This window comes from Microcaecilia unicolor, chromosome 2 (genome assembly GCF_901765095.1).
Source record: "Microcaecilia unicolor chromosome 2, aMicUni1.1, whole genome shotgun sequence".
NCBI classification, from domain to species: domain Eukaryota; kingdom Metazoa; phylum Chordata; class Amphibia; order Gymnophiona; family Siphonopidae; genus Microcaecilia; species Microcaecilia unicolor.
In genome coordinates, this window is record NC_044032.1 from 97,309,345 (window position 1) to 97,327,671 (window position 18,327).

General features: G+C 46.2%; 1 protein-coding gene across 5 annotated transcripts in view; it reads left to right on the plus strand.

The window, feature by feature from the left end:
• The window catches only part of MAP3K1 (mitogen-activated protein kinase kinase kinase 1), a 274,135-nt gene that overhangs the window by 239,792 nt on the left and 16,016 nt on the right, over positions 1-18,327 (plus strand). For all 5 annotated transcript variants that reach the window (XM_030193149.1, XM_030193151.1, XM_030193150.1 and 2 more), the window contains one exon: positions 17,821-17,983. In XM_030193149.1, coding sequence (XP_030049009.1) covers positions 17,821-17,983 — 163 coding nt within the window. The remainder of the gene's footprint in view (positions 1-17,820; positions 17,984-18,327) is intronic.

The window sequence follows — 18,327 nt, forward strand, 5'->3', positions numbered from 1 at the left end:
AGTTGCTAGATGGAAAGGCAGAACCCTGAATTGAAAGTGCTTGCACAAGCTGCAGGAAACACTTTTGTGTACTTCCCTGATCACAATATGAAAATAAGTTATTGCAAAGTTGGCAATTTCCCTGGCTTAACAGAGAGATGCATCTTCTCTATATGAAAGCGCAGGACCCACAGGGAGGCATTGACCCTTTTTAAGTCCAGAATAGGATGGAATGTGCTCTCTTTCTTGGAACAACAAAATATGTGGAATGGCACCCCATGATCCTGTTCTTAGTGTTACAGGTTCCCAGCCAAAGCAGCCACTGCAATGTGCATTCCATAGTCTTTCTTGAGGGAGAAGCCACAAGGGAACAGCACAAAGGCATTTGAAATGAGCTTCATGAATTCCAGGGTATAGCCTTATTGAACAACCTCCAAGACCCACTGGTCAGAGGTAACAATGGCCCATTCCTGGTGGAACAGGCAGAGTCTCTGCAGGAGGGTGCCCATTACAATGGAGGAGGAGGTATCAGTACCTCTTGACCTCCTCGCTCCCCAAAAGGGCAATCCCTTCTGCCCCTTCACTGATGAAGAAGCAGCTGGAGTTTGCCCAGGTCCCACTCCTTGGCTTGATTCCTGAACCATGCGCCAATGCTCTTGTCTTGTCCTCCAGAAGCTGTCATGGCCTAGCTTCCCTCAGGTCCTTCATGAACTTTTTCAAATCGCCAAACAACTGACTTTAATGGGAAGCTTGCCCAAGTGAGACTTAGAGGCTGAGTTTGTTGTCCACAGAGCCACAGCTACTTGTGTGCAACCACCACAGAGGTTTTGTTCATAACAGACTACACAGACGCTTTAGTATCTGTTATACATCTCAAAGGTCTTTCTCAAGACCATTCGACCTCTAGACTGATTTCCAGTACCAGAATCATTTGAGACTCCTGAGGCAGGCCTGTTGGCCGAAACATGGTACTGTGTCGAGTCTGTGAATAAAGTGGTACTTTATACATCAGTATCCCGTTTCCCTGGAGTCATTGGTCCACTTCCCTTTAACCGTCGTGCTCTCGTGGGAGTCAGTGTTCATCCACCTCGGTGGATCACCTCCTCCTTGATACCACCACAGAGGCCACAGACAACAAACAAATGTCCACCAGGTCATACAGGATGTTGCCATGAAGGCTGCTCCAAAACAGAGCTACCTCCAGGGACACAAGCAGCTGTTGAGCCCAGTACAGCAGGGCTCTTGCCAAATATCCTCCACATACCTAAGCTTGTACCTCCAGCACCAAAGAGATGAGTGCCTGCTAGGAAGCTTCACTTTTCTATCAGAATCCTTCCGTGCCAAGGCTGCAGAGTGTTAGACCCATCCAGGCTCAACAAGGGAAAGGTCCATGGACCGATCCTGGTATCCAAAGTAACCATCTTCTGGTAGGATGACATAACCTGTGGTCTGAACTGGTTTAGCAGGATGGAAATGAAAGAGTGTTTCTTTCTTGAATGGCAGCAGCGAGTCTAGGAGCATAAAATCCAAGATGCTTAGATTCAATTTTTGGTTCCATAGCAACCTAGCACCCAGGATTTCTTGAGACCTACTTAAATTTCTTTATTATCACTTCCACTGTCTCTCTTCTATTGTAAGCATCAAAGATGGTATTTGATGTGGTGGTCAGACGGACAGAGAAATCTGTATTAATGGAAGGTGGTTGGAAAATATAATAGTCTCGCTGTTAAAGTACTGTTTTTAATGTAATGCTTATACCCCGCACTTTCCCACTGAATAGCAGGTTCAATGCGGCTTACATAGCATATCAGGAAACAAAGTAGCACAGGGTGGATACAGCTATAATATAATGAGTAAAGAGGTGGTCAATTAGGTAAGGATAGGTAAGATGGGCAAGAAAGGAGGAGGGGAAAAGTAGGGGAACAAGGAGGAGGGTGTATAATGGAATAGTGTATTGTTAATTATGGGAGAGTTAATGGCAATTCATGAAGGATCAGTGTAGAATAGGAAAACTCACATGCATATGGTTTTGAAAATCCACTTGTCCCATCAGAGATGAATGGATTTTCTCAGCTGGTATTGCAGAGAGGAGCAGGCAGCAGCATCTTTCACTTAGGCTCAGAAAAAGGAAACACTATTGTCATCATCTTTCCAGTTGGGACTTGGGAGGAGGAAGCAGCAGCATCTTCATAATCAGGGCTGGGAAGACAGCAGTGTTTAAGAAGGCTCTTTGACCATGATCGGGTCTCAGAGGAGGAAACAGCAGCAGAAGGCACCAATCCTTTTGGGAGGATGAGACGAGCGGAGATGTAGTTGGGGTGGGTTAAAGTGTGAGAGGTCTGAAGGAGTGTACATGTTGAAAAGGTATATCCCCCCCCCCCCCCCCCCAATCCAGGCCTGGGAGTACACTGGAATGGCCGAGGGATATTGGAGAAAAAGCATAGGAAGGCTACAGGAGGGGGGAGTGGAGGAAGAGAGCGAGGGAACTGCTGGACAAAGCGGGGAAGGATGGAGGGAGAAGGGGAGATGGTGGACATGGGGAGAGTAATGACAGAAGGAAGATAATGGATTGGGATGGGGAAGATGCTGGCATAGAAGAGGGGGATGAGAGAGGAGATGCTGAATTGGATAGGGAAGAAAAATTGACCTGGTGGTATAGGGACACACACAGGATACTGGACATGGGGGGTTGTAGGGTGACAGGAAATACTGGAAATGAGGGGAGTAGGAAGACAGGGAGTTGCTAGACATGAGGGAGTAGGAAGATAGAGGGGAGATTAGGGACAGAGAGGGGGATGCTGACAGAGGGAGAGAGAAACTGAGGATATTAGGGACAGAGGGGGGATGCTGACAGAGGGAGAGAGAAACCGAGATGCAGATTCTGGATGGAGGTGGAAAGAGAATTAAGATGATGGATAGAAGGGGAAGAGGAGAGATGCTAGGCAGAGGAGGAAAAAGAAAGGTGCTGTACAGAAGAGAAGAGAAAAAGAGGTGGTGTTGGATAGAGGGGAGGAGAAAGAGGAGATGCTGGAAGGAGTGTTAGCAAAAACAACTGGGGAAACATAAGGTGATGAATGGGAGGGCTGGGGTGAGAGTTGAAAGCTGTAGGAAGATGCAGTGAAAAGAGAAAGATTTGAAGACTGGATAGTAAGGATGAATGAAATCTGAGCTGATAGGCAGAAAAATAAATGGAAGAAAGTTGAAAGGAAAAGATCAAAATCAGAGATGGATGTCAGAGGTCCCTATTCATATATGTTGGGGTATTTATTGACCTTCATCTCTTTCAAACCTCAAATCTTTTGTGGTCAGATCTGTTTTCTTGCCCTCCACCAATTTTGCTCAGTACGTTCTTTTTTTTTTTTGGACTCTGACTCTCAAATGACACTCCTGTACACTCATATCCAGGCTGGAGTACTGCAATACCATCTACACTGGCTTACCGCAGTACTCCATCAAGCAACTACAAACTGTCCAGAATACTGCCATACAAATTTTATCTTGTGCCTCTTTTGTTCATCAAGCAACTACAAACTGTCCAGAATACTGCCATACAAATTTTATCTTGTGCCTCTTTTGTTGATCAAGCTTCACTTGTTACCAGTCTTCTACCGCATTCAGTTTAAACTTCTTACCTTAGCACATAAGGCTTTATACACTGGCATCTCCACGTACCTGTCATTGCTCACTGTCCCTTATATACCTGGCAGAGCTCTCCATTCTCTCCGTGATGGCCATTTATATGTTCCATCTGTTCCCCATGCCTGTTTGGAATCCACTGATCGGTAGCCGCTTTCTGCACAATCCCTCTTCTCTGAAATTCTCTTCCCATTTTACTGCACACTATTTTGCTTTGTGCTTTGGGAACTTAAAGATTGGGGTGTAAAGGAGGAATTGTAGGTTGGTTTTAGGCAAAATAAAAATATAAAAAGCAATTTTATGAACTAATCTCCATAGTCTTTTCCACTTAGTTTCAAAAACTTTGTACCACAGCATTAACAATCTAGCAGACATTGCAGGATCTAGTTTAGTCTTCCTGCCCACCCCTAGGACAACTCTTCATTTATAGTCAGTTATTGTAATTAGAGTAACAAGCAAGGAGTGCTCATACAGAGTTTTAAATACATTTCATTACCATCTAAGAAGGAAACACTAAATCATACAATATACTATATAAACTAAAAGACACTTTTATATTAGGCTAATATCCTTAATACTGTAGCAAGTTTTAAATTATTGAAAAACTCAAAAACACTAAGATGGAGTCAGCAGTCCAGCAGCGAGAGGGGTACTATCCAGTCTTTTGCATTGAGTGTCACATGTATGATTATCCCAGTTGGTGAGATGTCATAAGTGTGTGCCCGATGCAAAGAGCTCCTAGCTCTCAGAGAACGTGTCCGTTCTCTTGAGGCTAGAGTAGCAGACTTGGTGGAGCTGAGGGAGACAGAGAGGTGCATAGAGGAGACCTACAGGGATGTTGTAGAGAAGTCCCACCTCCAGTCTGGTAGCCCCTGTGCTACTTTGGAGGAGTGAGGTCTCCTATAAGGAGAGCATCACCCTGGTGAAGTAAGAAGTGCTGCCTGGGAGGGAAAGGTTAGGACAGCTCTTGTAGTTGGTGATTCGATCATTAGTCATATAGATAGCTGGGTGGCCTGGTGACTTGCCGGCCTGGTGCGAAGGTGGCGGACCTCACACATCACCTAGATAGGATTTTAGATAGTGCTGGGGAGGAGCCGGCTGTCTTGGTACATGTGGGTACCAATGACATAGGAAAATGTGGGAGAGAGGTTCTGGAAGCCAAATTTAGGCTCTTAGGTAGAAAGCTCAAATGCAGATACTCTAGGGTAGCATTTTCTGAAATGCTACCCGTTCCACGCGCAGGGCCCAAGAGACAGGTAGAGCTCCAGAGTCTCAATGTGTGGATAAGACGATGGTGCAGGGAGGAGGGTTTTAGATTTGTTAGGAACTGGGCAGCATTCTGGGGAAGGGGGAGCCTATTCCGAAAGGATGGGCTCCACCTTAACCAGGGTGGGTCCAGGCTGCTGGCGTCAGCATTTAAAAAGGACATAGAGCAGCTGTTAAACTAGAAACAGTCACTCAAAAGCGCATGGTTCGGGATAAGGTATCTTTCAAAGATATCACCAAAACAGGGATGATAGGGTATCCTGATAGTGAGGTTGCAAAAGAGACCGTCCTTAAATTAAAAATAAAAATCAGACAAAAGATTGCAAATTAATACTGTCAAGTACTAAGCATGATGTAAATAGGAACAACAAACATAATTTAAAATGTCTGTATGCGAATGCCAGGAGCCTAAGAAATAAGATGGGAGAGTTAGAATATATTGCACTAAATGAAAAGTTAGATATAATAGTCATCTCTGAGACCTGGTGGAAGGAGGATAACCAGTGGGACACTGTCATACCGGGATACAAATTATATCGTAGTGATAGGGTGGATCGAATTGGTGGAGGGGTAGCATCATGATCTTTAATGTAATACCACTTTTATCTCTCACTCCGGAATGACGATCGCCATGACGGAACAATGTAAGCCACATTGAGCCTGCAAATAGGTGGGAAATGTGGGATACAAATGCAGCAAATAAATAAATTGTATATTAACGAGAGCCTTGAATCAAATAGATTGAAAATTCTGCAGGAAACAAAATAACTTCTTGGAAACACTGTGGATTGAAATTCCATGTGTAAAGGGAAAAAGGATAGTGGAGTGGAGGAGTGGCCTAGTGGTTAGGGTGGTGGACTTTGGTCCTGAGGAACTGAGTTTGATTCCCGGCACAGGCAGCTCCTTGTGACTCTGGGCAAGTCACTTAACCCTCCATTGCCCCATGTAAGCCGCATTGAGCCTGCCATGAGTGGGAAAGCGCGGGGTACAAATGTAACAAAAATAAAATAGGAGTGTACTACCGTCCACCTGGCCAGGATGAACAGACGGATGCAGAAATGTTAAAGGAAATTAGGGATGCAAACAAACTGGGCAACACAATAATAATGGGTGATTTCAATTACCCCGATATTGACTGGATAAATGTAACATCGGGGCACGCTAGGGAGGTAAAATTTCCTTGATGAAATCAAGGACAGCTTTATGGAGCAGCTGGTTCAGGAGCCGATGAGAGAAGGAAAAATTATAGACCTAGTCCTTAGTGGAGCGCATGATCTGGTGCGGAAGGTAATGGTGCTGGGGCCACTTGATAACAGTGATCATAATATGATCGGATTTGATATTAGCTTTGAAGTAAGTATACAAAGGAAATCAAATACGTGAGCGTTTAACTTTAAAAAAGGAGACTATGATAAAATGAGAAGAACGGTGAAAAAAAAACTTAGGAGTGACTGCAGGGGTCACAAATTTACATCAGGTGTGGATGCTGTTCAAAAACACCATCCTGGAAGCCCAGGCCAAATATATTCTGTGTATTAAAAAAGGAGGAAGGAAGACCAAACGACAGCCAGCATGGTTAAAAAGTGAGGTGAAGGAAGCTATTAGAGCTAAAAGAAAATCCTTCAGAAAATGGAAGAAGGAACTGACTGAAAATAATAAGAAACAGCATAAGGAATGTCAAGTCAAATGCAAAGCGCTGATAAGGAAGGCTAAGAGGGACTTTGAAAAAAAGATTGCTTTGGAGGCAAAAACACATAGTAAAAGCATTTTAGGTATATTAAAAGCAGGAAGCCGGCAAAAGAATCGGCTGGACCGCTAGATGACCGAAGAGTAAAAGGGTGTAATGGGGCAGTTCTACAAACTGAAGAGTAGCAAATCTCCTGGACCGAATGGTATTCATCCCAGAGTACTGATAGAACTGAAAAATGAGCTTGCAGAGCTATTGTTAGAAATATGTAATTTATCCTTAAAATCGAGCGTGGTACCGGAAGATTGGAGGGTGGCCAATGTAACACTGATTTTTAAAAAAGGTTCCAGAGGAGATCTGGGAAAATATAGACCAGTGAGGTAAGTCTGACGTCGGTGCCGTGCAAAATGGTAGAGAAAATTATTAAGAACAAAATTACAGAGCATATTCAAAAGCATGGATTAATGAGACAAAGTCAACATGGATTTAGTGAAGGGAAATCTTGCCTCACCAATCTACTACATTTCTTTGAAGGGGTGAACAAACATGTGGATAAAGGTGAGCCGGTTGATGTTGTGTATCTGGATTTTCAGAAGGCTTTTGACAAAGTACCTCTGACAGACTCCAGAGGAAATTGGAGAGTCATGGGATAGGAGGTAGTGTTCTATTGTGGATTAAAAACTGGTTAAAAGATAGAAAACAGAGAGTAGGGTTAAATGGTCAGTATTCTCAATGGAGAAGGGTAATTAGTGGGGTTCCCCAGGGGTATGTGCTGGGACCGCTGCTTTTTAACATATTTATAAATTACCTAGAGATGGGAGTAACTAGTGAGGTTAAATTTGCTGATGACACAAAGTTATTCAAAGTCGTTAAATCTCGGGAAGATTGTGAAAAATTACAAGAGGACCTTACGAGACTGGGAACCGGGGCATCTAAATGCCAGATGACAATTAATGTTAGCAAGTGCAAAGTGATGCATGTGGGAAAGAGGAACCTGAATTATAGGTACATCATGCAAGGTTCCACGTTAGGAGTCACGGACCAAGAAAGGGATTTAGGTGTCATCGTTTATGATACGTTGAAACCTTCTACTCAGTGTGCTGCTGCAGCTAAGAAAGCAAATAGAATGTTAGGTATTATTAGGAAAGGAATGGAAAACAAAAATGTGGATGTTTATAATGCCTTTGTATCGCTCCATGGTGCGACTGCACCTCGAATATTGTGTTCAGTTCTGGTTGCCGCATCTCAAAAAAGATATAGTGGAATTAGAAAAGGTGCAGAGAAGGGCAACAAAAATGATAAAGGGGATGGGACGACTTCCCAATGATGAAAGGCTAAAGTGCTAGGGCTGTTCAGCTTGGAGAAAAGGCGGCTGAGGGGAGATATGATAGAGGTCTATAAAATAATGAGTGGAGTTGAACGGGTAGATGTGAAGTGTCTGTTTATGCTTTCCAAAAATACTAGGACTAGGGGGCATGCGATGAAGCTACAATGTAGTAAATTTAAAACTCTGGAATTGGTTGCCAGAGAATGTAGTAAAGGCGGTTAGCTTAGCAGAGTTTAAAAAAGGTTTGGATGGCTTCCTAAAGGAAAATAGACCATTATTAAATGGACTTGGGGAAAATCCACTATTTCTGGGATAAGCAGTATAAAATGTTTTGTACTTTTTTGGGATCTTGCCAGGTATTTGTGACCTGGATTGGCCACTGTTGGAAACAGGATGCTGGGCTTGATGGACCTTTGGTCTTTCCCAGTATGGCAATACTTATGTACACACCAAGTTGTCTTATACCTTTTTCCAATTGACCTTTGGGGATAGGGTCCAGACTTGATGCATTCTAGGTTGTCACAAGTTGTTTGGATGTTGCCTGTACACTGTGTTCATGCTACCTCTCCTTGCCCTATTTTTCTGCTACCTTTGTCTGTTTCCTCTTTTATTATTATTAATTACATTTGTACCCCGCGCTTTCCCACACATAGGTTCAATACGGCTTACATTTTCTGTCTATAAATGTGGAGTTTCTGTCTACATTTCTTAGCTGTACTTATTGTAAACCGCCTCACTGTTTTGTGATGAGAGGCAGTATATCAAGTCCTAATAAACCATAAACTATAAGTGAAGAAGACAGGAAGTGAGAGAAGTAGTGGCAGATGGACTGGATACCCTAAAAAGAGTTATGAAAAGACAGAGGAAAGCAAAAACTGGAGACTGTAATAAACAAGAATAAAATGACCAGACAACAAAGATAGAATAAAGATTTTTATATTTAATTTAGCAAGTGGAAACTGAGTTTTACAGCAGGAATTTACATCTGGTTTTGTTGTATTTTGTAATCCTATATAATAATTCTCACCTCCAACGTTCTGACTTGCCTGGGACCGTGCGAGTTGGTCTGCTAGGCTCCGCAGATCAAGCTGACATCACCATAGCCATTATGATGTCAACTTCAGAACCCGGGAGGGGGGGGGAGGGGGGAACATGCCTCACAGCTGAACCATGTCCAGAGGAGGGTCGCTGGACATGGGTGGCTGCAGGGGAACCAAAGAAAACCTTGCTAGTGCCCGTTTCATTTGTGTCAGAAATGGGCCTTTTTTACTAGTTGAATCATATTTTTGTTGAGTTATATAGGAAAGGTCCTAGTTCCATTGTGGGGGACAGTGGTTTGTGTTACAAAACTGGAGGATCAGGGTTTATACTGAAATTGTTAAAGCTGCCAAGATACCCAGTTCCAACAGGAAGATTTTAGGCTGTTTCTGGCTTTCTAACAACCCTATACTGATGCGTTACGGGACCCCAGCATGGATTTCAGTGAGTAGAATCAGGGACTGTAACTTCCACACTGCTTTGCGGTATAAGTTCAAAACCAGAATTGGCAGTGTCTTCCTCATGGAACTAAGTAACTTGGCAAGTCTGAATTCTGGTCTATCTTGTATGGAATCCAGATTTCACTCCCATGTAGAAGAGTTTGTGAAATTCTATCGTTTACAATGGTTGGTTGTCTTCTGGGTGACTGAAACTAGCTGACAGAATTCTTTAGACAAAGAAGTCCCATGGGACTTACTGTCTTTTATAGCTTATTTATGAGGGATAATAATGATGTATAGAATTTAGGGGGCTAATTATGATGTATGGAAATGTCACTTCTGTCTCGAGAGGCCACTGAAAATACTTGATACAATTTCCTTCAGTTTCTCTGGAAATTTTCCAAACTGCAAAGAAATGAAATCTTGTAATCATTTAACTATATTTTTACCATATAGTGTACTCCCAAAAGCATCTCTACCCCCAACACACATAATTAAGGTAGGATGAATGTTGGCAAGTGCAATTTTGTTCATGGCGAGAAAGTCCTGAAGGAATTTTAGAACCCCTGGAAATACAATTTGTTTGTTTTCTAGGATATAGTAGTATATTCTGAGGTTACAGTTTTCCTTTGAAGTTGTCTTTGACAGCAAAATCATACCTGTTCCTAAACTCAGAAGAACTACAATTGTTCTGGCATTAATGATTGGTCATTAACTACCAGATATCATTTTTATTGCATTTTATTTTAATAGGGTAAGGGGATGGGACTTGATATGCTGCCTTTCTATGGTTACAATTGGACCAGTTTACATGTTACATACAGGTACTTATTTTGTACTTGGGGCAATGCAGGGTTAAGGGGCTCTTTTATGAAGCCGTTTCAAAAAGTGGTCTGCGGCAGTGCGATCACGTCTTTTGGGCACGCACTGGACCAGTTTCTTCCAGGTCTGGAAAATGAACGTGTGGCAAAATAAAAACCAGCGCGCGTCCATTTTCAGCCTGAGACCTTACCACCACCCATTGCTTAGTGGTAAGGTCTCACTCACATCGTGCGTACACTGCCTTTTACCACCGGGTAAGCGCCATATGGTACAAAATAGAAAATATTTTCTACCGCGTGTTTTCAACGTGCACCAAATTCAGAATTACCGCCTGGGGCACACGGTAACCGGGCAGTAATGCTGATTGGGTGCGCGTGGGGCCTTACGCACCTTTGTAAAAGGGCCCCTAAGTGACTTGCCCAGAGTCACAAGCAGCTGCAGTGGGAACTGAAACCAGGCCACTGCACTAACCATTAGGCTAATTCTCCACTCCAACACTTAAGTTCCACTTTTTCTTTACAACGCAAAGCAGATCACAGAGTAACATTCATTATATACTAAACAATACAACAATGACCACAAGCATACAAATAAAGTGTTAAAAAAATCAGAGATGTGTTAAAATCAAAAATATGTTGAGCTAAAGAGGAATTTGTCTCACTTAGCATCATAACACGATAAACAGGTATGTAGAAAATTGAGATTCCATATCATCATGCTGATCAATCCATAGACTGGTGGGCTGTGTCCATCTACCAGCAGGTGGAGATAGAGAGCAAACTTTTGCCTCCCTATATGTGGTCATGTGCTGCCGGAAACTCCACAGTATGTTCTCTATCTCAGCAGGTGGTGGTCACACACAGCAGCAGCTCTGGCTAGGCCTCCAAGCCTAATTTTTAGGTTTTGTTGAGTGCCTGGGGTTGAGGGCTCTTCTTGAGCAAGTGCAAACCTGGTGGCGCCAGGTCCCTCCTTTTCTCCCCCCTCCCGCTGGCTCCGTAAAAAAAAAAAAAAAAATTTGAACGTCCTTAAAGGCGTTTATTTCGACGTTTATTTAAACGTTTATTGCAGCTACTCACTGGGACACCAGGTCGTTACAGCTCAGAGCGGAAAGCAGGTAATTTTTACCTTTTTATAGCGGGCAGGGGGTTCCCCGATTGATCTCCACGTGGCCTATGGCGTCGGAGGGCGAGGGCGCAAAGAGTCGCTCCCCGGATCGCTTGGGCGCTTCTAGAGGGGATGCGGGGGTCTTAAAGTCTGATTCGCCCTTGTTGGGTGACAGTTTTGTGACCGATGAGTGTCCCGGTCCTTCCACCGGTGTGGCGGTTTTTCCCGCCATAAACGCCCATCCCCCGCTGCTCGCCTCCGCCATCTTGGCCGGCCACGCGGCTCGGACGGCTTCTTCTTGGGCCGCCCTTGAGGTGGGAGACATTAATGCCATGAACACCCTTAATTTGGGCGACGGCACAAAAGCGGCTAAAGTTAAGCGCCGTTCTTCCTGCGCGGCTCCTTCGCGGAGTGTCGCGCCGGACGCCATCTTGGATGCGCAGCATGTCTCTCCCCCGCTCTTGCGAGCGCCGGTTGAGGGTGCGTCTAGGGCTGTAGCCCAGGCTGCGGAAGTGCACAGTCTGGGGGGTTTCTCCCCCGAGTTTGTTTTGCTGCTGCATCAGGCCTTCCTTATGCAAAACGCTGCCCCTGCTCCCTCGTCTGGTAAAGAGGTTGAGGCCCCCGGAGGTAAACGCCCTCGGGTTGATTCCCAGGCCTTGGAGGACTTTGTCTCCTCCGATGTAGATGAGGGCAGCGTATCTGAGTTCTCCCAACGGTCCTTTGCGGATTCCTTGGAGGAGACGGATCCCCGCTCGGATGGAGCGGATGACCCCTCTGCAGCGCGGCTCTTTAGCTCAGAGGATTTGCCCAACCTGTTAGTGCAGGCCATGGGCATTTTGAAGATTTCCTCTCCGGAGGATGTCTCTCCCTCAGCCCCTGTTGGCTCTGCCATTATGCTGGGGACGAAGCGCCCGCCTAGAACCTTCCACGTGCATGATGCCATGCACACCTTAATTTCGGCTCAATGGGATGTCCCGGAAGCGAGCCTTAAAGTGGCTAGGGCTATGTCCCACCTCTATCCTTTGCCTGAAAGTGAACGTGAGGCCTATCTGTGGCCTACCGTGGATTCTTTAATCATTGCGGTGACTAAGAAAACGGCGTTGCCGGTGGAAGGTGGCACGGCCCTAAAGGACGCCCAAGACAGAAGATTGGAGGCGGCCTTAAGGTCGTCCTTTGAGGCGGCTGCTTTAAGTTTGCAGGCCTCAGTTTGCGGCTCCTATGTGGCCAGGGCGTGCCTGACTATGGTGCAGCGGGCTTCCCCCTCGGATCATTCCTTGAGGGCTGATTGGCCGGCCCTGGAATCGGGCTTGGCCTATTTGGCAGACTTGCTGTATGATGTCTTGAGGGCCTCAGCTAAAGGCATGGCTCAGACAATCTCTGCGCGGCGGTGGCTTTGGCTGAAGCATTGGTCTGCTGACCACGCCTCTAAATCCCGCCTGGCTAGATTGCCTTTTAAAGGCAAGCTGCTCTTTGGGGTCGAGCTGGACAAAATTGTGACCGATCTCGGCACGTCTAAGGGCAAGAAGTTACCAGAGGTCAGGGCTCGGGCTAGTACTCGCCCCGGTACCTCCAGAGGATGGTTTCAGGAAGCCCGTCGGTACCGCCCGGGCAGGTCGGGCTCTTCTGCCTCCTCTTCCTTCAAGAGGAACTTCTCCCCCAAGCAGCATTCCTTTCGCAGAGACCGCCGTCCCGGAGGTGCTCCCTCCGGTCCTCCCCCAGGGTCTCGTACCCAATGACGGGGCCTCGGTCCACGCCCCAGTGCAGATTGGAGGACGGCTGTCCTCGTTTCTGGGCGAGTGGACCACAATAACTTCAGACGCTTGGGTGCTGGAAGTCATCAGAGACGGCTACAAGCTAGAGTTCTGCCGACCCTTAAGAGACGGGTTTGTACTCTCTCCCTGCAAGTCTCCGGTCAAAGCTGTGGCAGTGCAGCAGACCTTGGACAATCTGATCCGCCTGGGTGCGGTCGTTCCGGTGCCAGAAAATCAGCTTGGCAAGGGACGTTACTCCATTTACTTTGTGGTACCAAAGAAAGGAGGTTCTGTACGGCCTATCCTCGACCTCAAAGGGGTCAATCGGGCCTTGAAAGTTCGGCACTTTCGCATGGAGACTCTCCGCTCTGTTATAGCGGCAGTGAAGGCAGGGGAGTACCTGGCATCCTTGGACATCAAGGAAGCGTACTTGCATATTCCCATCTGGCCTCCTTATCAACGCTTTCTGCGTTTTGCAGTACTGGGCCGACACTTCCAGTTCAGAGCCCTCCCGTTCGGGTTGGCTACTGCTCCGCGGACCTTCTCCAAAGTAATGGTGGTCATCGCGGCCTTCCTGAGGAAGGAAGGAGTACAAGTCCATCCTTATCTGGACGACTGGTTGATCCGAGCCCCCTCTTATGCAGAGTGCGGCAAAGCTGTGAACCGGGTGGTTGCTCTTTTGAGCTCCCTGGGGTGGATCATCAACTGGGAGAAAAGCCAGCTGCGCCCAACTCAGTCCCTGGAGTATCTGGGAGTTCGATTCGACACCCAAGTGGGCAGAGTGTTCCTGCCAGACAATCGGATTGTCAAGCTTCAGGCTCAGGTGGACTAGTTCCTAGTAGCCTCTCCTCTTCGGGCTTGGGACTATGTGCAGCTGTTGGGCTCTATGACGGCCACGATGGAAGTAGTGCCCTGGGCCAGGGCTCATATGAGACCACTACAACACTCTCTGCTGCAGCGCTGGACTCCGATGTCGGAGGATTATGCTGTGCGCCTTCCCTTGGACCCAGCAGTGCGCAAGGCGCTGAGCTGGTGGACGCAGACAGACAAGTTGTCTGCAGGAATGCCTCTGGTGACCCCGGAGTGGATTGTCGTCACGACGGACGCCTCTTTGTCGGGCTGGGGAGCCCACTGCTTGGGAAGGACAGCGCAGGGGCTCTGGTCTCCTGCAGAGGCAAAGTGGTCTATCAACCTCCTGGAACTCAGAGCCATTCGGTTGGCGCTTTTGGAGTTCATCCCGGTACTGGCGTTGAAGCCAGTACGGGTCCTGTCGGACAATGCCACGGCTGTGGCCTATGTCAACCGCCATGGAGGTACCAAGAGCGCCCCTCTAGCCAAGGAGGCCATGAATTTATGCCAGTGGGCGGAAGCGAACCTGGAACAGCTGTCAGCGGCCCACATTGCCGGAGTCATGAATGTCAAGGCGGACTTTCTCAGTCGCCATACCTTGGAGCCCGGAGAGTGGCAGCTATCTGCTCAGGCGTTCTTGGACATCACGAAGCGCTGGGGCCAGCCGAGCCTAGATCTGATGGCGTCATCGGCCAATTGCCAAGTGCCGCGCTTTTTTAGCAGAGGACGGGACCCTCGATCCCTGGGAGTAGATGCTCTTCTCCAACAGTGGCCGACACAAGAGCTTCTCTATGTGTTCCCGCCCTGGCCCATGTTGGGCAGGGTGCTAGACCGGGTGGCAAAGCATCCAGGCCGGATAATTCTGGTGGGTCCGGATTGGCCCAGACGTCCCTGGTATGCGGACTTGATCAGGCTCTCAGTCGACGATCCTCTGCGGCTGCCAGTGGAGCAGGGCCTGTTACATCAGGGTCCCATGGTGATGGAGGATCCCTCCCCCTTTGGTCTTACGGCCTGGCTATTGAGCGGCAGCGTCTGAGAAAGAAGGGCTTCTCAGACAAGGTCATCGCCACTATGCTGAGAGCGAGGAAGCGCTCTACTTCTACTGCTTACGCCAGGGTTTGGCGTACCTTTGCAGCGTGGTGTGAAGCGGGCTCACTTTCTCCCTTCACTGCTCCAATTTCTTCAGTGTTGGCGTTCCTGCAAGACGGTCTGGAGAAAGGCCTGTTGCTCAGTTCCCTTAAAGTCCAGGTAGCGGCCCTGGCTTGCTTCAGGGGCCGCCTGAAGGGTGCTTCCCTGGCTTCGCAGCCAGATGTGGTGCGCTTTCTCAAGGGAGTTAATCACCTGCGCCCTCCTCTGCACTCAGTGGTGCCTGCGTGGAATCTCAACCTGGTGCTAAGAGCCTTGCAGAAGCCGCCTTTTGAACCCTTGTCGAGGGCATCTCTGAAAGACCTGACGTTGAAAGCAGTCTTTTTGGTGGCTATCACTTCAGCCACAAGAGTTTCCGAGCTCCAGGCACTCTCATGTCGAGAGCCTTTTCTGCAGTTCACTGAGGCAGGAGTGACTATTCGCACAGTGCCTTCCTTCCTGCCCAAGATTGTTTCTCGCTTCCATGTGAATCAGCAGCTCTGTCTCCCTTCCTTTCGTAGGGAGGACTACCCAGAGGAATTCTCTGCTCTCAAATATCTGGATGTGAGACGAGTTATCATCAGATACTTGGAAGTGACCAATGATTTCCGGAAATCGGATCATCTGTTTGTCCTGTTTGCAGGTCCTCGTAAGGGTCTGCAGGCTGCTAAGCCTACAGTGGCAAGATGGGTCAAGGAAGCCATTGCAGCGGCTTATGTGGCCGCGGGGAAGGTGCCGCCTATCCAGCTGAAGGCTCACTCCACTAGAGCTCAGGCGGCCTCGATGGCAGAGGCCGGGTCTGTCTCCTTGGCAGAGATATGCAAGGCGGCAACTTGGGCATCGGCCCATACATTCTCCAAGCATTACCGCTTGACTGTGGCTGCTCAGGCGGAGGCCCGGTTTGGAGCTTCAGTGTTGAGGTGAGGGATTTCAATGTCCCGCCCTGGGTGAGTACTGCTTCGGTACATCCCACCAGTCTATGGATTGATCAGCATGATGATATGGAAGGTAAAATTATGTATCATACCTGTTAATTTTCTTTCCATTAATCATAGCTGATCAATCCATAGCCCCTCCCAGATATCTGTACTGTTTATATTCTGGTTGAATTTTAGGTTCAAGTTTAGTCTTCAGTTACTTCAGGAGGACTTCGTGTTCAAGTTTTTTCACTTGGATTCTTCAAGAGTTGAGACGAGTTTGTGTTACAGTGAGCTGCTGCATTCCTCTCCCCTCCGTTTTACGGGGCTGGATTGAGACTTAAATTCTGCCGGCACTCCCTCCCGCTTCGTGCGGCTGTAGGGCAGCTTTGTACCCCTCCCGCTTCGGCGGTGTTAGGGTCAGTCAGCTCCTCCCGCGGTTGCGGTTGCAGGATAAGCCAGATCCCCCCGCATCGGCGGGGTGGTGTCCCTCCCCCGCTCCGCGGGGATGAGCTGGACGGATTCCCCTCCCCCACTTGTGTGGGGATGAGCTGGGTTAATTCCCCTCCCCCGTTTCGGCGGTGGTGAGCTGGGCAGAGTGTCCCTTTGTGGGTGTAATTCTCTAAGTGCTGAGTCCTGCGGATGGAGCTTTGATATCGACATACTGAGGAGTTTCCGGCAGCACATGACCACATATAGGGAGGCAAAAGTTTGCTCTCTATCTCCACCTGCTGGTAGATGGACACAACCCACCAGTCTATGGATTGATCAGCTATGATTAATGGAAAGAAAATTAACAGGTATGATACATAATTTTACCTTTCATTCCCTGGTAAATGAAAGAAATATCTAAAAACAAGATCCCCCCTTATATTAGTATTATAAATTGATTCGTAAATAAAATAAAAACAAGATCCCTTTCCATTACTTAAAAAAAAATCCCAGCATTGTACAGATAAAAATCAATAAACATTAATTTATTGGTTGTCACAAGAGAAAATGGCATATTTCTCAGAAAACACAGTACAATGAAGTACTAGATATATCAGCTTAGATACAAAATATATGCAGGGAGCTATAAAGAATAGACACAAATTGTGAGATTAGACTTTTACGTAGTACTTCAGAGGTAACAGAATGATCCCTCAGACACCAAATTTGAAAATGTGCCCCCTCCTTTACCTTTTCATTGCATTCATTTTCAGTTTGTCTGCGTCATCTATATCCAAACTTTTACATCCCTCAAAGTAGAAGAGAGAGCATTATTACAAATATGGTTCTGTTGCCTACCTACTGTAGTTGCAAAATATTGAAACAAACAAAGCCTAAAAATTGCAAGTCTAAATGTGGCATGAAGGGCCTGATTTTATAACAGGACACATGTGAGAAGTCTAAAAAAGTGCCTATTTTAATCCTACTGTATTTTATAAAGGAAACATATGTACACTTGTAGAAAACAAATGCCAACTCACATGTTTATACCTTGTAGGAAGTGTAAATGTTTGCATGTGTTTTTTTCACCTTGTGTACTTGATTTAAAAAAAAAATTCATGCACATTGAAATTCCATCTTCACCACCCAGAGTACACCCCAGGAATGCCTATTCACAGTGCACGTATATACGTATGTGCTGTCTTTGTCACTGCAAGTGTACCACCATGCAGTTTTATAAAAAGCTTTTTCCACATGTAAAACATGCTTTACAAGTGAAGAAAACCTTTACAAAATTACACCTACACACATGCTTTTCTTGCTTTTTTTTTTTTTTTTTTTTTAAAGCTGTGTTTGGAAATGGAGTCCACTCATTCTTTTGACATTCAGGGTCATTGCATGGGAGCTATCTTTGTTTTTTTTTTTTCTTCTTTAATACCTGAAATAGGTGACTTACGTGAGGAACACAACATCTGAGCAAGAAGAGGTGGTTGAAGCCTTGAGGGAAGAAATAAGAATGATGAGTCATCTGAGCCATCCGAATATCATTAGAATGTTAGGCGCCACATGTGAAAAGAGTAACTACAATCTCTTCATAGAGTGGATGGCAGGTAAAAATGATGTCTTTTTGATTTTTGAGGAGAATACAAATTATATATAGAATGAATGAAGGGGAAAATGTCAAATTATTAGCATGAACATTAAAAAAAAAAATTGTGAGCAAGTCCTAGAAAACCTGTAGAAGTTATGCTACTTGCATAGATAGGCCTTCATCCAAACATGGGAAGCAAAGTAAGAAGTTCAGGTAATTTTTGGTAACTGGCTGATTCCATTTTCAAAAGCCATGCTTAGCACTATTTTATATATTGCATGCTAAAATCAACATTTGGTTCCATTTTGAAATCAAAATGTCATGTTTGGGTATATAATTTTCTTACAATTTAAAGTAATAAGA